We start from the raw sequence: 19,253 nt of genomic DNA on the forward strand, positions 1-19,253 counted from the left end.
ATGAAATCTGAAAGTGTTTATAATCACTCAGCTCTGCTGTACTCTACACAGTAACTACAGAGATCAGAGCTGGGATATGTCATTCAGGAGAATCCGTGTTCTTCAGACCTTCTAGTAGCATGTTCTTTCTTCCCCACCTGGTTATGATTATAACTGAGTATGCATCATGTAGATAGGAAATCTGTTCCCTAGAATTCCTGGTAACACATCTGCTAGGTGCCCAGCATGGGGTAACCTCAGACTCTGCATACTACATAGTGGCAGTGAGGCTTCTGCGCCCTGTGCATGCAGCGTCTTGCCACATCTACAACCCTTTTAATCATCCCACGGTGGAAAGTTGAGTAACTTTCTAATAACTTTTCTAATATAATTTGGTTGGGATGCGTTAACACTTTGCATTAAGACCGGCATATAAAAGTGGCCAATTTTTTTTTGCAAATTGTTTCCCATTTTTTCTGTGTGCACACGATGTACCCGCTGAGTTTATGCAGAAGACGCTTCAGGAAAACGCCGTCCATGTGTTCTTCCCGAAGCTTCGTCTTTCGCGTCTCTAGAGACATTTCTGCGGCGATTTTTTTTTTTTTTTTTTTTTTCTTAATAACGGTAATTTTTTTTAAATTATATGTATATATGTAAAATAGTGAAGTTGTCTGGAAAACGGTCAGGTCACTTCTTTTAGCCACTTCACGGCTTTCGAAGACTGAAGTGTCTAAAAAAAGCTCGGAAGGAAAGATTGCTTGAACAGCAATATGTATATTCTTTTTAACACTTTTTCAGGCAGAATCCCTCTGAAAAGATGTCTTGTGCATATACCCTTAGGCTATGTTCACACATTGCGTTTTTGCTGCATTTTTTTAATGCTGATTAAAAGCTTCATTTTACAGTACCAACAAATGCTATGAGATTTCAGAAATCTCATGCACACACTTTGGGGTTTTTTTTCCTGACAGAATTGGAAATCTGCTGCATTTTTCCATACAGCAGCATGTCACTACTTTCAGCGTTTTTTCACCCATAGAAAGCAATGGGTAGCACAAAAATCACAGGAATCAGGTTTTGCTGCGTTTTTGGTGCAGAAAACTCAGGAACAACATTCACTAAACTGTATGAGCATGCACAAATGTACCCGAAAAATGCAGCAAAACCTACTTTTTTTTAAGCAGCTTTTTTACTGCCAAGAGATCAGGTTTTGCCTGCAGAAAAAACGCAACGTGTGAACATAGCCGTAGGCGGGTTTTTTTTGTAAAGGGGCCATAGATTTGTTGGAGCAGTATGGTTTGACACAGCCCGACAGATTCACAGTAATTCGGAGTATGCAGTAAATTAAGCAGAAATGCACTCCAGCTCGTGAGATCATTTCTCATTCTGGCGCCCGGGCCGCCTGAAGGATGTGCCAGCTTCATTAAGACGTACACATCTTACTCCAGCAGACTTAATCAAGACTGAAATATAAAACGCCGTTCTTGATTAATTCTCCCCTTTGTGTCTCAGTCCTTCACCATCTTCTGTCAATGAATGAACCTGAAAACTTATCACCTCCAACCGAAAAGCTGCAAATGGAAAAGGGCTCTGATGGCAATGTGAGAAGGAGCGAGACCCCATGGCGGGTCAGTGGGCAGAACCTCCCATTTAATATTTATGGGATGGGGCTACCTGGCTGTAAGAGGGGGAAAAAAGGATAGGGGATTGTTGGATTTCTACTTGACTACTTGATCAGTTTTTTGGTCATGGTAGAATTTCAACCTTTTGGTTGCGAACATGGTTTCTATTCACAGGAAGCAAGCTGAGATCTTGTAAGGAGTGAAAAATGAATATTGTATAAAAGAAAGTTGCCTATTGAGTCATGATGAAGTGATGAAGGTCAATCAATGATATAGTTTGTTGGTAAATGTTCTATGTCTTCCGTTATCCCCCCAGCGCACATTCTATACACTCGTACAGAGGCTTTTATGTTAAAGGGAACCTGTCAGTAGAAGGAAGTAGTGGTACGGCGGTGTAGATGCTCATCCCCCCAATAAAAACGATACCTTTTTTGTAGAGATCCGATGTGCCAGTCTTGAGAAATCCAGTGTCGAAGCCTTATGCAAATCAAGCTGGAAGTGCATTGACACGCCCCTAGTGCTCTTCCAGACGGATTTGCATTCCTTTTCTTCACTGGATTTCTCATGACTGGCACTTCGGATCTCTACAAAAAAGATATTGTTTTTATTGGGGGATGAGCATCTACACAGCCGTACCACTACTTCCTTAAGGTGATGGATTCCTTAAAGGCCTGCCAATGCCCGACCATCTTAGGAGCAGTGCATACAACCCTTAGGATGGATCGTGAAGAGTTCTGCAGACCTTATATGTCTATTGTTCCCATTTTAATCTGCTTTTTCTGGTGAGCAGACTAATCTTTAATAATATTAAGGAAGCGTCCAAAGTAACCACAGACCATTGTCTGCCTGGGAAAAATAAGCAAGACGTAAGGAACATTCAGAATATTAAGGAGGAACGCAGTCCTGAGATGGTGCCAGACCATCGACCATTGCCCGGGGACCTCGCGCCTGCAGTCCCCGCTCAGCTCCGTGCAAAGGCAAGCTACTACTCGTATAAAAATAAATGTCTCCCCGCTCATTTGGCCGGTGTGTATGCGAGCCTTATAAATATTTTGTCTCTGCGGCCATGAGTATTTAGTGTCAGGAATTTTCCGCACTCAGTTTCTCGAATCTCTGGTTTTATTAGGAAATCCTGTTTACTGTCCTGCGCTCAGACAATCGACTTTATATAAGGAAGATGAAGTTTGGACAAGAAGCATTTATTTGCTCAGTTGCCCTTAATTGCCTGATGTCTAGAACGGTCTGCAGAAATGGGAATTCTCCGCAGAGGCTTACCCCTTCAGCTGGGGGGGTCCCTGCACATATCGAAGGTCACAAATAATCGTAGAATCATAGAAACTCAGGATGCTTAAACGGAGATCCGCCATACGGTTCCCACGGTTTTTTTTTTTTGTCTATTTGGTGAAAATTTGTATTATCTGTGCCAAGGAGGACGTCAAAATAAGGAATATAAGGAGCCGCAGGAGTGAAATAAGGGTAAAAACTGGCCGCCATTGACCTGGTGAGAGTTCATCTTTATACCATGTCCATATTGGCACATGGGGCCAAGTAAAGATAAGAGATACTAAATGCTCAAAATCAGGCTCAAGTCGTCATAAATGTGTCACACTCAAAAATTTGTTGAAATTATGTCAAAGAACTGCCCCAACTACAGTATAACATTTGTGTCTTCAAATACGGTAGGTTTTTAATTTTGATCCTATGTAAAAAGTAAAATTACCATGCAGATTCACTAGATTACTGATCCTGAGTTACATCCTGTATTATACTCCAGAGCTGCACTCACTATTCTGCTGCTGGAGTCACTGTGTTCACACATTACATTACTGATCCTGTACTGATCCTGAGTTACATCCTGTATTAAACTCCAGAGCTGCACTCACTATTCTGCTGGTGCAGTCACTGTGTACATACATTACATTACTGATCCTGTACTGATCCTGAGTTACATCCTGTATTATACTCCAGAGCTGCACTCACTATTCTGCTGGTGCAGTCACTGTGTACATACATTACATTACTGATCCTGTACTGATCCTGAGTTACATCCTGTATTATACTCCACAGCTGCACTCACTATTCTGCTGGTGCAGTCACTGTGTACATACATTACATTACTGATCCTGTACTGATCCTGAGTTACATCCTGTATTATACTCCAGAGCTGCACTCACTATTCTGCTGGTGCAGTCACTGTGTACATACATTACATTACTAATCCAGTACTGATCCGGAGTTACATCCTATATTATACTCCAGAGCTGCACTCACTATTCTGCTGGTTGTATCTGTGTACATACATTACATTACTTATCCTGTACTGATCCTGAGTTACATCCTGTATTATACTCCAGAGCTGCACTCACGATTCTGCTGGTGGAGTCACTGTGTACATGCATTACATTACTGATCCTGTACTGATCCGCGTTACATCCTGTATTACAACCCCTGGCAAAAATTATGGAAGGAGGATGTTCATTCAGTTGTTAATATTGTTGAAAAAAAAGCAGATCACAGACATGGCACAAAACTAAAGTCATTTCAAATGGCAACTTTAGGGCTTTAAGAAACACTAAAAGAAATCAAGATTAGAAATGTGGTACTCAGTAAGGGTAATTTTTTTCAGACCAAGCAGAGGGAAAAAATTATGGAATCACTCAATTCTGAGGAAAACATTATGGAATCACCCTATAAATTTTCATTTCCTAAACTAACACCTGCATCAAATTAGATCTGCTCGTTAGTCTGCATCTAAAAAGGAGTGATCACACCTTGGAGAGCTGTTGCACCAAGTGGACTGACGTGAATCATGGCTCCAACAGGAGAGATGTCAATTGAAACAAAGGAGAGGATTATCAAAGAAGGTAAATCATCACGCAATGTTGCAAAAGATGTTGGTTGTTCACAGTCAGCTGTGTCTAAAATCTGGACCAAATACAAACAACATGGGAAGGTTGTTAAAGGCAAACATACTGGTAGACCAAGGAAGACATCAAAGCGTCAAGACCGGAAACTTAAAGCAATATGTCTCCAAAACAGGAAATGCACAACAAAACAAATGAGGAACGAATGGGAGGAAACTGAAGTCAATGTCAGTGACCGAACTGTAAGAAACCGCCTGAAGGAAATGGGATTTACATACAGAAAAGCTAAACATAAGCCATCATTAACACCTAAACAGAAAAAAACAAGGTTACAATGGGCTAAGGAAAAGCAATCGTGGACTGTGGATGACTGGATGAAAGTCATATTCAGTGATGAATCGCGAATCTGCATTGGGTAAGGTGATGATGCTGGAACTTTTGTTTGGTGCCGTTCCAATGAGATTTATAAAGATGACGGCATGAAGAGAACATGCAAATTTCCACAGTCATTGATGATATGGGGCTGCGTGTCAGGTAAAGGCACTGGGGAGATGGCTGTCATTACATCTTCAATAAATGCCCAAGTTTGCATTGATATTTTGGACAGTTTTCTTATCCCATCAATTGAAAGGATGTTTGGGGATGATGACATCATTTTTCAAGATGATAATACATCCTGCCATAGAGCAAAAACTGTGAAAACATTCCTTGAAAGAAGACACATAAGGTCAATGTCATGGCCTGCAAATAGTCCGGATCTCAATCCAATTGAAAATCTCTGGTGGAAGTTGAAGAAAATGGTCCATGACAAGGCTCCAACCTGCAAAGCTGATCTGGCAACAGCAATCAGAGAAAGTTGGAGCCAGATTGATGAAGAGTACTGTTTGTCACTCATTAAGTCTATGCCTCAGAGACTGCAAGCTGTTATTAAAGCCAGAGGTGGTGCAACAAAATGCTAGTGATGTATTGGAGTGTTCTTTTGTGTGTTTGTTTTTCATGATACCATAATTTTTTCCTCAGAATTGAGTGATTCCATATTTTTTTCCCTCTTCTTGGTCTGAAAAAAATTACCCTTACTGAGTACCACATTTTTAAACTGAATGAACAACCTCCGAGCCCGGTGATTCCATAATTTTTGCCAGGGGTTGTATACCCCAGAGCTGAACTCACTATTGTGCTGGTGCAGTCACTGTGTACATACATTACATTACTGATCCTGTAATGATCCTGAGTTACATCCTGTATTATACTCCAGAGCTGCACTCACTATTCTGCTACTACAGTCACTGTGTACATACATTACATTACTGATCCTGTATTGATCCTGAGTTACATCCCATATTATACTCCAGAGCAGCACTCACTATTCTGCTGGTGCAGTCACTGTGTACATACATTACACTACTGATCCTGAGTTACATCCTGTATTATACTCCAGAGCTGCACTCACTATTCTGCTGGTGCAGTCACTGTGTACATACATTACATTACTGATCCTGTACTGATCCTGAGTTACATCCTGTATTATACTCCAGAGCGGCACTCACTATTCTGCTGATGGAGTCACTGTGTACATACATTACATTACTTATCCTGCACTGATCCTGAGTTACACCCTGTATTATACTCCAGAGCTGCACTCACTATTCTGCTGGTGCAATCACTGTGTACATACATTACATTACTGATCCTGTACTGATCCTGAGTTACATCCTGTATTATACTCCAGAGCTGCACTCCCTATTCTGCTGGTGCAATCACTGTGTACATACATTACATTACTGATCCTGAGTTACCTCCTGTATTATACTCCAGAGCTGCACTCACTATTCTGCTGGTGTGCTTATGTCCTGTAGTTGGCCGCATCTCTGATGTTGACCATGTGAGGTGTAGGAGGAGCAGACTATGTCTTGCAGTTATACTTTGAGCACCTGATACTTTTGTGTGCAGATCAGTCAGTGCTGGAGGGGTCTTGTCGCTTGTTTCTCCCCATAGAGTACACAGGTGGAGGAGACTGGAGGGAATCAGTGGGGGTGTGCGCTGGGCGAGCAGCCGCCATCACCTGCTCTGTACATACATCTGTATCCATGTTCTGAGCCCGGCTGTTCCTCTCTTCTGATAGATGTCTCGTTTCTTGTATGTTGGTGATGGTGCTGTGGCGTTGCGGTGCTTTTGCTGTGGTCACTGTGCACATTGCATTTTGTGCCTTTGACACCGTTCTGTCTGTGGGATCTCACCATAGCGCTGGCTCCCATGAAGCCGGATCACAATATCTCGGTTTTATCTCTTTATTAACATTGTTCTTTTTTTCTTTTTTCCTCATTTAGTTTGTTTTCATTGCTGTCTAAAAAACACAACAAAGTCCTGGAGCAAGCCACCCAGTCCCTGCGAGGGTCCCTAGGCTCCGACGACTCTCCGTTTCCTGACTACGTGAGTATCAAGCTGAAAGCGAGTGTCTGTGCGGCGGCTTCTCAGCCCCACTGATCAGCACACTGCCACTGCGGGCTGCCACAGTCTGACAGCTGACACCAAGATTCAACCTCCAGACTCTTAGGATGACATCACGTCTCACATGTGGTTTACTGTGCACAGATGTGACATGAGCCGCCACCGGTGCAAGACACCACCGTCATCCCTGCAATGTACACAGGGCTATTATAGGCTCTATAGGGCAGGGATGTCCATAGTGGCCGCATAGTGCCAAGGACGTGCCCTGACACATGCAGAGCCAATCCCACCTCTTTACAGCATGCCATAAATCAGCGTCTTGAAGAGAAATTCTGCTTAGATAAATAAATGCCCTTTACTGTAAATACCCAATTTCTTGTCTCGAAGGCCATTTTATATATATATATATATATATATATATATATATATATATATATATATATATATACACTATAATATATATATATATATATATATATATATATATATATATATATATATATATATATATATATATACAGTACAGACCAAAAGTTTGAACACACCTCATTTAAAGATTTTTCTGTATTTTCATGACTTTGAAAATTGTACATTCACACTGAAGGCATCAAAACTATGAATTAACACATGTGGAATTATATACTTAACAAAAAAGTGTGAAACAATTGAAAATATGTCTTATATTCTAGGTTCTTCAAAGTAGCCACCTTTTGCTTTGATGACTGCTTTGCACACTCTTGACATTGTCTTGATGAGCTTCAAGAGGTAGTCACCGGAAATGGTCTTCCAACAATCTTGAAGGAGTTCCCAGAGATGCTTAGCACTTGTTGGCCCTTTTGCCTTCACTCTGCGGTCCAGCTCACCCCAAACCATCTCGATTGGGTTCAGGTCTGGTGACTGTGGAGGCCAGGTCATCTGGCGTAGCACCCCATCACTCTCCTTCTTGGTCACATAGCCCTTACACAGCCTGGAGGTGTGTTTGGGGTCATTGTCCTGATGAAAAATAAATGATGGTCCAACTAAACGCAAACCGGATGGAATAGCATGCCGCTGCAAGATGCTGTGGTAGCCATGCTGGTTCAGTATGCCTTCAATTTTGAATAAATCCCCAACAGTGTCACCAGCAAAGCACCCCCACACCATCACACCTCCTCCTCCATGCTTCACGGTGGGAACCAGGCATGTAGAGTCCATCCGTTCACCTTTTCTGCGTCGCACAAAGACACGGTGGTTGGAACCAAAGATCTCAAATTTGGACTCATCAGACCAAAGCACAGATTTCCACTGGTCTAATGTCCATTCCTTGTGTTCTTTAGCCCAAACAAGTCTCTTCTGCTTGTTGCCTGTCCTTAGCAGTGGTTTCCTAGCAGCTATTTTACCATGAAGGCCTGCTGCACAAAGTCTCCTCTTAACAGTTGTTGTAGAGATGTGTCTGCTGCTAGAACTCTGTGTGGCATTGACCTGGTCTCTAATCTGAGCTGCTGTTAACCTGCGATTTCTGAGTCTGGTGACTCGGATAAACTTATCCTCAGAAGCAGAGGTGACTCTTGGTCTTCCTTTCCTGGGGCTTTCCTCGTGTGAGCCAGTTTCTTTGTAGCGCTTGATGGTTTTTGCAACTGCACTTGGGGACACATTCAAAGTTTGCCCAATTTTTCGGACTGACTGACCTTCATTTCTTAAAGTAATGATGGCCACTCGTTTTTCTTTACTTAGCTGCTTTTTTCTTGCCATAATACAAATTCTAACAGTCTATTCAGTAGGACTATCAGCTGTGTATCCACCTGACGTCTGCACAACACAACTGATGGTCCCAACCCCATTTATAAGGCAAGAAATCCCACTTATTAAACCTGACAGGGCACACCTGTGAAGTGAAGACCATTTACGGTGACTACCTCTTGAAGCTCATCAAGAGAATGCCAAGAGTGTGCAAAGCAGTCATCAAAGCAAAAGGTGGCTACTTTGAAGAACCTAGAATATAAGACATATTTTCAATTGTTTCACACTTTTTTGTTAAGTATATAATTCCACATGTGTTAACTCATAGTTTTGATGCCTTCAGTGTGAGTGTACAATTTTCATAGTCATAAAAATACATAAAAATCTTTAAATGAGAAGGTGTGTCCAAACTTTTGGTCTGTACTGTGTATATATATATATATATATATATATATATATATATATATATATATAATTAGCTATTGAACCCGTTCTACGCCCAGGTGGCGAGTATTTTTATTGGTATATGGTCTCCCATGCTGGTATTTCTGCTGCCCCCATCCTGGTGTTTGTGCTACCCCCATCCTGTCCCCACCATCCTATCCTGGTATGTATGGGACCTCTCATCCCCAATCCTGTTATGCATGACACCCTTCACCCCCAATCCTGGTATGCATGGCACCCGTCACCCCAATCCTGGTATGCATGGTACCCCTCATCCCCTTCCTGGTATGCATGGCACTCCTCATCCCTATCCTTTTATGCATGGTACCCCATCCCTCATCCCTATCCTCGTATTTATGCCACCCCTCATCCCCAATCCTGGTATGCATGGCACCCCTCATCCCCAATCCTGGTATGCATGGCACCCCTCATCCCCAATCCTGGTATGCATGGCACCCCTCATCCCCAATCCTGGTATGCATGGCACCCCTCATCCCCAATCCTGGTATGAATGGCACCCCTCATCCCCAATCCTGGTATGCATGGCACCCCTCATCCCCAATCCTGGTATGCATGGCACCCCTCATCCCCAATCCTGGTATGCATTGCACCCCTCATACCCAATTCTGGTATGCATGGCACCCCTCATCCCCAATCCTGGTATGCATGGTAGCCCTCATCCCTATTCTGGTATGCATGGTATCCCTCATCCTGGTATGCATGGCACCCCATCCCTCATCCTGGTATGCATGGTACCCTGCATTCCTATTCTGGTATGTATGGCACCCCTCATCCCCAATCCTGGTATGCATGGCACCCCTCATCCCCAATTCTGGTATGCATGGCACCCCACCCCTTATACTGGTATGCATGGTATCCCTCATCCTGATATGCATGGCACCTCATCCCTCATCCTGGTATGCATGGTTCCTATTCTGGTATGCATGGCACCCCTCACCCACCAATCCTGGTGTGCATGGTCCCCTCACCCCCCAATCCTGGTGTGCATGGTCCCCTCACCCCCCAATCCTGGTGTGCATGGTCCCCTCAGCCCCCAATCCTGGTGTGCATGGTCCCCTCACCCCCCAATCCAGGTGTGCATGGTCCCCTCAGCCCCCAATCCTGGTATGCATGGTCCCCTCAGCCCCCAATCCTGGTATGCATGGTCCCCTCACCCCCCAATCCTGGTATGCATGGTCCCCTCACCCCCCAATCCTGGTATGCATGGTCCCCTCACCCCCCAATCCTGGTATGTGTAGTACCCCTCATCCTGGTATGTGTGGTACCCCTCATCCTGGTATGCGTGGTACCCCTCATCCTGGTATGCATGGCTCCCCATTCCTCATCCTGGTATGCATGGTACCCCTCATCCCCAATCCTGGTATGCTTGGTACGCCTCATCCCCCCAATCCTGGTATGTGTGGCCCCATCATCCCCCAATCCTGGTATGTATGGCACCACTCATCCCTTTCACTCTGCACACATACAAAAAAATAAACACTTAGACTCACCTTTCTGCCCTGTGCTCCAGCGCTGCTGTGTCCTGCTCTGCCGGAGGCCGGGGGAGGAGTGTGGCGCCGGAGTACACTCGTGCCCATACTGCGCTGTCCGGTGCCATTTTGCTGAAGACAGACTGCAAATATGTCTTCAGTAAAATGGCGCCGGATAGCACTATGCGCATTCGCCGATTCCAACGCTTCATTCCTCCCCTGGCCTCCGGACCAAACAGAGGCGCCGTGGCACCGCTCCTCCCAGTCAGGTAAGTATGTGAGTACGGCGCCGGAGATCGCGGTATGCATTCAATGTCTACACATACCATAATCTCCGGCGCCATACACTCCTCTTAACTGTAACCGCTCCATGCGTTCTTCTATCTGGAGCCAGACTGCGCAGGAGTGACGCGCTTGCGCAGTCTATAAAGGCTTCAGACAGAAACACGCATCTCCCGTTATATTATAGATATATCTATCTTACCATTTGTTGGCTAGTGTGGATTACTCGTCTTATCTCCCTAATTGTAAAGATTAGGATATATCCTATATAATACAAACTATTACTGTGATATCACAATCCATATGAAAACAGGATTATACTAGTTATATTAGAAGCAGTATTATAGTAGTTATATTATTGTAAATAGGAGCAGTATTATAGTAATTATATTCTTGTACATAGGGAGCAGTATTATAGTAATTATATTCTTGTACATAGGGAGCAGTATTATAGTAGTTATATTCTTGTACATAGGGGGCAGTATTATAGTAGTTATATTCTTGTACATAGGGGGCAGTATTATAGTAGTTATATTCTTGTACATAGGGGGCAGTATTATAGTAGTTATATTCTTGTACATGGGGCAGTATTATAGTAGTTATATTCTTGTACATAGGGGACAGTATTATAGTAGTTACACAGTTGGTCAAAATTGTTGGTACCCCTCCTTTAACGAAAGAAAAACCCACAATGATCACAGAAATAACTTGAATCTGACAGTATTACAATAGTTATATACACACTGCTCAAAAAATTAAAGGGAACACTTAAACAGAATATAACTCCAAGGAAATCAAACTTCTGTGAAATCAAACTGTCCACTTAAGAAGCAACACTGACAATCAATTTCACATGCTGTTGTGCAAATGGAATAGACAATAGATGGAAATTATTGGCAATTATCAAGACACCCTCAATAACGGAGTGGTTCTGCAGGTGGGGACCACAGACCACATCTCAGTACCAATGCTTTCTGGCTGATGTTTTGGTCACTTTTGAATGTTGGTTGTGGTAGCATGAGACTGACTCTGCAACCCACAGAAGTTGATCAGGTAGTGCAGCTCATCCAGGATGGCACATCAATGCGAGCTGTGGCACGGTTTGCTGTATCTGTCAGCGTAGTGTCCAGAGGCTGGAGGCGCTACCAGGAGACATGATGGGGGCCATAGGAGGGCGACAACCCAGCAGCAGGACCGCTACCTCCGCCTTTGTGCAAGGAGGAACAGGAGGAGCACTACCAGAGCCCTGCAAAATGACCTCCAGCAGGCCACAATTGTGCATGTGTCTGCACAAACGGTTAGAAGCCGACTCCATGAGGGTGGTATGAGGGCTCAACGTCTACAGATGGGGGTTGTGCTCACAGCCAAACACCATGCAGGACGCTTGGCATTTGCCACAGAACACCAGGATTGGCAAAGTCGCCACTGGCACCCTGTGCTCTTCACAGATGAAAGCAGGTTCACACTGAACACATGTGACAGACGTGACAGAGTCTGGAGACGCCGTGGAGAGCGATCTGCTGCCTGCAACATCCTTCAGCACGACCGGTTTGGCAGTGGGTCAGTAATGGTGTGGGGTGGCATTTCTTTGGAGGGCCGCACAGCCCTCCATGTGCTCGCCAGAGGTAGCCTGACTGCCATTAGGTACCGAGATGAGATCCTCAGACCCCTTGTGAGACCATATGCTGGTGCGGTTGGCCCTGGGTTCCTCCTAATGCAGGACAATGCCAGACCTCATGTGGCTGGAGTGTGTCAGCAGTTCCTGCAAGATGAAGGCATTGAAGCTATGGACTGGCCAGCCCGTTCCCCAGACCTGAATCTGATTGATCACATCTGGGACATCATGTCTCGCTCCATCCACCAACGTCACGTTGCCCCACAGACTGACCAGGAGTTGGCGGATGCTTTAGTCCAGGTCTGGGAGGAGATCCCACAGGAGACCATCCGCAACCTCATCAGGAGCATGCCCAGGCGTTGTAGGGAGGTCATACAGGCACGTGGAGGCCACACACAATACTGAGCCTCATTTTGACTTGTTTTAAGGACATTACATCAAAGTTGGACCAGCCTGTAGTGTGTTTTTCCACTTTAATTTTGGGGGTGACTCCAAATCCAGGCCTCCATTGGTTAATAAATTTGATTTCCATTGATGATTTTTGTGTGATTTTGTTGTCAGCACATTCAACTTTGCACAGAACAAAGTATTCAATGAGAATATTTCATTCATTCAGATCTAGGATGTGTTATTTGAGTGTTCCCTTTATTTTTTTGAGCAGTGTATATATTTATATTTGTACATGGGGAGTAGTTTTGAAAGATTTTTGGAATTTTGTTGTATCAAATTTATTATTTTTATTTATATATTTTTTTTAATTGTTAATCGTCATTCATTATCCACTTAAAAACGATATGTAACATGTTTGGAGGAACACAGTGCTGATTCCATGAGATGTTGTTTTTCTTCCATTGAGGAACATCATCCACATTCTTAACAGCTTGGATTTCAGTAATATTTACAGTCAGTGCCTTTGTTATTTTAATCTTTCCAGCAGGAATTCTGTTGGATACCATAAGCCCTCTTTATTATTCCCAGCAAAATGTGCCGTGTTTCCCCACAAGAACAGCTGATAGACATTCCAGCGATCCTGAACTGCCTGTTAGAAGTCCTCAGCCGCATTGTCCACATGCAATGAACACAAAAAAGGGTAGCCATGTATTCATTCATGCCCCTATGTACAAGAATATAACTACTATAATACTGCTCCTATGTACAAGAATATAACTACTATAATACTGCTCCTATGTACAAGAATATAACTACTATAATACTGCTCCTATGTACAAGAATATACTATAATACTGCTCCTATGTACAAGAATATAACTACTATAATACTGCCCCCTATATACAAGAATATAACTACTATAATACTGCTCCTATGTACAAGAATATAACTACTATAATACTGCCCCCTATGTACAAGAATATAACTACTATAATACTGCTCCTATGTACAAGAATATAACTACTATAATACTGCTCCTATGTACAAGAATATAACTACTATAATACTGCCCCCTATGTACAAGAATATAACTACTATAATACTGCCCCCTATGTACAAGAATATAACTACTATAATGCTGCCCCCTATGTACAAGAATATAACTACTATAATACTGCTCCTATGTACAAGAATATAACTACTATAATACTGCTCCTATGTACAAGAATATAACTACTATAATACTGCTCCTATGTACAAGAATATATCTACTATAATACTGCTCCTATGTACAAGAATATAACTACTATAATACTGCCCCCTATGTACAAGAATATAACTACTATAATACTGCCCCCTATGTACAAGAATATAACTACTATAATACTGCCCCCTATGTACAAGAATATAACTACTATAATACTGCCCCCTATGTACAAGAATATAACTACTATAATACTGCCCCCTATATACAAGAATATAACTACTATAATACTGCTCCTATGTACAAGAATATAACTACTATAATACTGCCCCCTATGTACAAGAATATAACTACTATAATACTGCCCCCTATATACAAGAATATAACTACTATAATACTGCTCCTATGTACAAGAATATAACTACTATAATACTGCCCCCTATATACAAGAATATAACTACTATAATACTGCTCCTATGTACAAGAATATAACTACTATAATACTGCTCCTATGTACAACAATATAACTACTATAATACTGCTCCCTATGTACAAGAATATAACTACTATAATACTGCTCCTATGTACAGGAATAGAACTACTATGATACTGCCCTCTATGTACAGGAATAGAACTACTATGATACTGCCCCCTATATACAAGAATAGAACTACTATAATACTGCTCCTATGTACAAGAATATAACTACTATAATACTGCTCCTATGTACAACAATATAACTACTATAATACTGCTCCCTATGTACAAGAATATAACTACTATAATACTGCTCCTATGTACAAGAATATAACTACTGTAATACTGCTCCTATGTACAAGAATATAACTACTATAATACTGCCTCCTATGTACAAGATTATAACTACTATAATACTGCCTCCTATGTACAAGATTATAACTAGTACATAGCGGGCAGTATTATAGTAGTTATATTCTAGTACATAGGGTCAGTATTATAGTAGTTATATTCTTGTACATAGCGGGCAGTATTATAGAAGAATATAACTACTATAATACTGCTCCCTATGTACAAGAATATAACTACTATAATACTGACCCTTTGTACTAGAATATACTATAATACTGCTCCAATGTACAAGAATATAACTACTATAATACTGCCCGCTTTGTACAAGAATATAACTACTATAATACTGCTCCTATGTACAAGAATATAACTACTATAATACTGACCCTATGTACTAGAATATAACTACTATAATACTGACCCTATGTACTAGAATATAACTACTATAATACTGCCCCCTATGTACAAGAATATAACTACTATAATACTGCCCCCTATGTACAAGAATATAACTACTATAATACTGCCCCCTATGTACAAGAATATAACTACTATAATACTGCCCCCTACGTACAAGAATATAACTACTATAATACTGCTCCTATATACAAGAATATAACTACTATAATATTGCCCCTATGTACAACAATATAACTACTATAATACTGCCCCCTATGTACAAGAATATAACTACTATAATACTGCTCGTATGTACAAGAATATAACTACTATAATACTGCCCGTATGTACAAGAATATAACTACTATAATACTGCCCCTATGTACAAGAATATAACTAGGATAATACTGCCCCCTATGTACAAGAATATAACTACTATAATACTGCTCCTATGTACAAGATAACTACTATGATACTGCCCTCTATGTACAAGAATATAACTGCTATAATACTGTCCCCTATGTACAAGAATATAACTACTATAATACTGCCCCTATGTACAAAAATATAACTACTATAATACTGCTCCTATGTACAAGAATATAACTACTATAATACTGCCCCTATGTACAAGAATATAACTACTATAATACTGTCCCCTATGTACAAGAATATAACTACTATAATACTGCCCCCTATGTACAAGAATATAACTACTATAATACTGTCCCCTATGTACAAGAATATAACTACTATAATACTGCCCCCTATGTACAAGACTATAACTACTATAATACTGCCCCTATGTGCAAGAATATAACTACTATAATACTGCCCCTATGTACAAGACTATAACTACTATAATACTGCTTCCTATGAACAAGAATATAACTACTATAATACTGCCCCCTATGTACAAGAATATAACTACTATAATACTGTCCCCTATGTACAAGAATATAACTACTATAATACTGCCCCCTATGTACAAGAATATAACTACTATAATACTGCCCCTATGTACAAGAATATAACTACTATAATACTGCCCCTATGTACAAGAATATAACTACTATAATACTGCCCCTATGTACAAGAATATAACTACTATAATACTGCCCCCTATGTACAAGAATATAACTACTATAATACTGCCCCTATGTACAAGAATATAACTACTATAATACTGCCCCTATGTACAAGACTATAACTACTATAATACTGCCCCCTATGTACAAGAATATAACTACTGTAGTAATATATAGTATAGAACATGTATAGGAATGTTGCATATACATAAAGTTTGGGTATTTTTTCATGGTTAAGTAATGGAAATTTATTAAGTTAATTTTTTTCATTACTAATTTTGCATTTAAAAGATATTGGGGTTTTTTTTGTTTGTTTTATGCTTTTGGTGACACATCCTGCGCAAATATGAAGTTTGATCAGGAAAGTCCCGTTGATGTAAGTGCGTTTGTGGGTGCTCAGCTCTTCAGTCTCAGCTGTGAACGTTTCCCCTATAGGAAAACACCGGCAGCCTCCAAAAGAAATGTTAACAAGCTAGTTATGGGCTTGTCCGAAAGATCAAATGTCTAAAAACAGGGGGAGGTCAGAGGTCAGTCTAATGAGGGGCTTGGCAGGTCATAAAACTGTAACTCACAAGATGTATGGTGGGTGTTGATGGGGGGAAGATTTGTCGCTTCTGGATGCAGTAAATGGAAACCATTCCTAGGAAAGAAAAAGAAAGGGAAAGATCCCGCAAGCAATGGAGTTACAGATCAGAAGGTAATCCCTCTGTGACTGCACGCAGGCCTGTCTCCTGCCGCACCATCGTCATTCTGAGCCATTTATTTATTGGTTTATTTTATTTTATTCACTTATATAGCGCCATTAATTCCACAGCGCTTTACATATATCTCTATCCCCATTGGGGCTCACAATCTAAATTCCCTATCAGTATGTTTTTGGAGTGTGGAGGAAACCGGACAACCCTGAGGAAACCCACGCAAACACGGGGAGAACATAAAACTCCTTGATGATGTTCTTGGTGGGATTTGAACCCAGGATCCCTACGCTGCGGTGCTAATTACTGAGCCTCCCTGCTGCCTATTTACAACAAGATTGCAACCTACACGAGAATGAACAAGGACATAAAAAACATATATATTGTAGTATTTTTTTTCCTAAACTCCAACATTGACATTGCAATGCCAAGAAGGAAATGTGGTGGAATGATGGAGATCACAGGATGGAGACGTTACTGATCTGCAGTTGATGGAAAAACAGAAACATTTTCTAAACCTCTCGATGTATACAGTCTGGAGAATGAACCACGTGCAGAAATCCCGGCACTTACAGCCTCGGCTGCTATCAGTGAGGTTATTATTAATGGTCGTCTGAGGAAGGTTTTGCTGCTGAATGCACTTGGGCAAATCATCAAGATCCGCTGCTGGCAGCTCCTGTGTAATCACCGAACAATAACGTCACAGATGTGCTCAATGGGAGACAAGTCCGGATACACTGCAGCCATGGGAGCACGTTTAGTCCATGCAGGCTGCTCACAGTAGAAAAAGCAACATGCAGCCTTGCGTTGTGTTGAAAAAGAGTTCCTGGGACACTTTGGAGAAATGGCCGCACCACTGCTTCCAGCACCAAATCAATGCAAGTCCGAGCCATTAGTGCACCTGGAATGAAGACTAGAGGAGTCCAGCTAGCATACATTACACCACCCCTCACCGTAATCCCAGGAGTAGACCCATGTGACGTTCTCTCATGAAGGCCTCTTCATGGTGTTGCCTATGTGATCTCAACAGATTTGAAGCATGGCGTGTAGTGATCCATTCTGTAGTGTAAGTGAAATTAGTGATCACATGCCAAGTCTAAGGCGTCACTCCGTGTCTACACAAAGTATCAGAAGGCATTTGTATTACAGTGGGCTATGAGCCAGACGTCCGGCTACAGGTGTCAACTGACCTCACGCCACCGAACTCAAAGGCTATCGTGGTGTAGAGTAAGACTGCTTTCGAGGCAGGGATGGAGGTCTGTCCTCTTCAGCGATGAGTCCTGCTTTCTTCTCTAACACAATATCCGGAGATTGGTCTGAAGACCCAGCGAGCAACGTCATGAGGAAGCCTTCACAAGGGAACATAAGGGACCCAGGAGCCGTTTTTCAACGTGACCACACCACTCCGCATGTTGTTTTATGTCCCCTCTGAATTGTAAACTGCTGTGGAATATGTTAGTGCTATAGAAATAAAAAATAATTATTATTACGGTGAGCAGTTTGCGTGGCCTAAACATGCTCCCATGGCCGGCAACGTTTCTGGACTTGTCCCAGATGTGCTCGATGGGAGACATGTTTATATATTGTAGGGATCCACTCTCTCAAGTAGGCATTGGGTAGCGTTCACACAGACAATGCGGTTTGGTCCAAATGTGCAGTTTTATTGTTTTCATAAAACTCCCTAGGAATTCCAAAACCAAAAACATCCTCTTCTGGGCACAAAGGTATCACCGCCAATAAACAGCAGGCATTTATATATCAGAGCGGGGTCACTTGAACAGATTAGTCCTTTCTCCCAGAGCAAACTTTATACACTGAAGTAGTGCGGTCCTACCAGACTCTGTGTCACCTTCATCTTGAGTTCCAGCAGCTTTCAGTTCCCAAGAGAAATGTTCAACTCTGTGCACTGTTCACACTGAACAGCCTGCAGTTTTCACACGGTATTCTACAGCTCCAACTCACAGACTGCTCAGCTTTCCAGCTGACCCGTGCAGTCATCATTCAGAGAGAGACTCTGGCTTGTCTCTCTCCCAGCTACAACTCACATTTTGGCTGGTCACTCACCAGCTCCAACACACTCCATTCTGCTCAACCTCCAGCAGACTGAGAGCTTCCATGTGAACACAGGCCCTGGTTCTTAATTAGGTGCACCTGGATAGCTTTGACTAAGACCTGCAGTGCTAGTA

General features: G+C 42.0%; 1 protein-coding gene across 3 annotated transcripts in view; it reads left to right on the forward strand.

Annotated features, from left to right (window-relative positions):
- DYM (dymeclin) overlaps positions 1 to 19,253 on the forward strand; it is a 262,125-nt gene that overhangs the window by 149,054 nt on the left and 93,818 nt on the right. For all 3 annotated transcript variants that reach the window (XM_073680479.1, XM_073680481.1, XM_073680480.1), the window contains one exon: positions 6,793 to 6,895. In XM_073680479.1, coding sequence (XP_073536580.1) covers positions 6,793 to 6,895 — 103 coding nt within the window. The remainder of the gene's footprint in view (positions 1 to 6,792; positions 6,896 to 19,253) is intronic.

The sequence above is a fragment of the Phyllobates terribilis genome, unplaced genomic scaffold (genome assembly GCF_046119375.1).
Source record: "Phyllobates terribilis strain yellow unplaced genomic scaffold, ASM4611937v1 Scaffold_1__5_contigs__length_1240528914, whole genome shotgun sequence".
NCBI lineage: Eukaryota > Metazoa > Chordata > Amphibia > Anura > Dendrobatidae > Phyllobates > Phyllobates terribilis.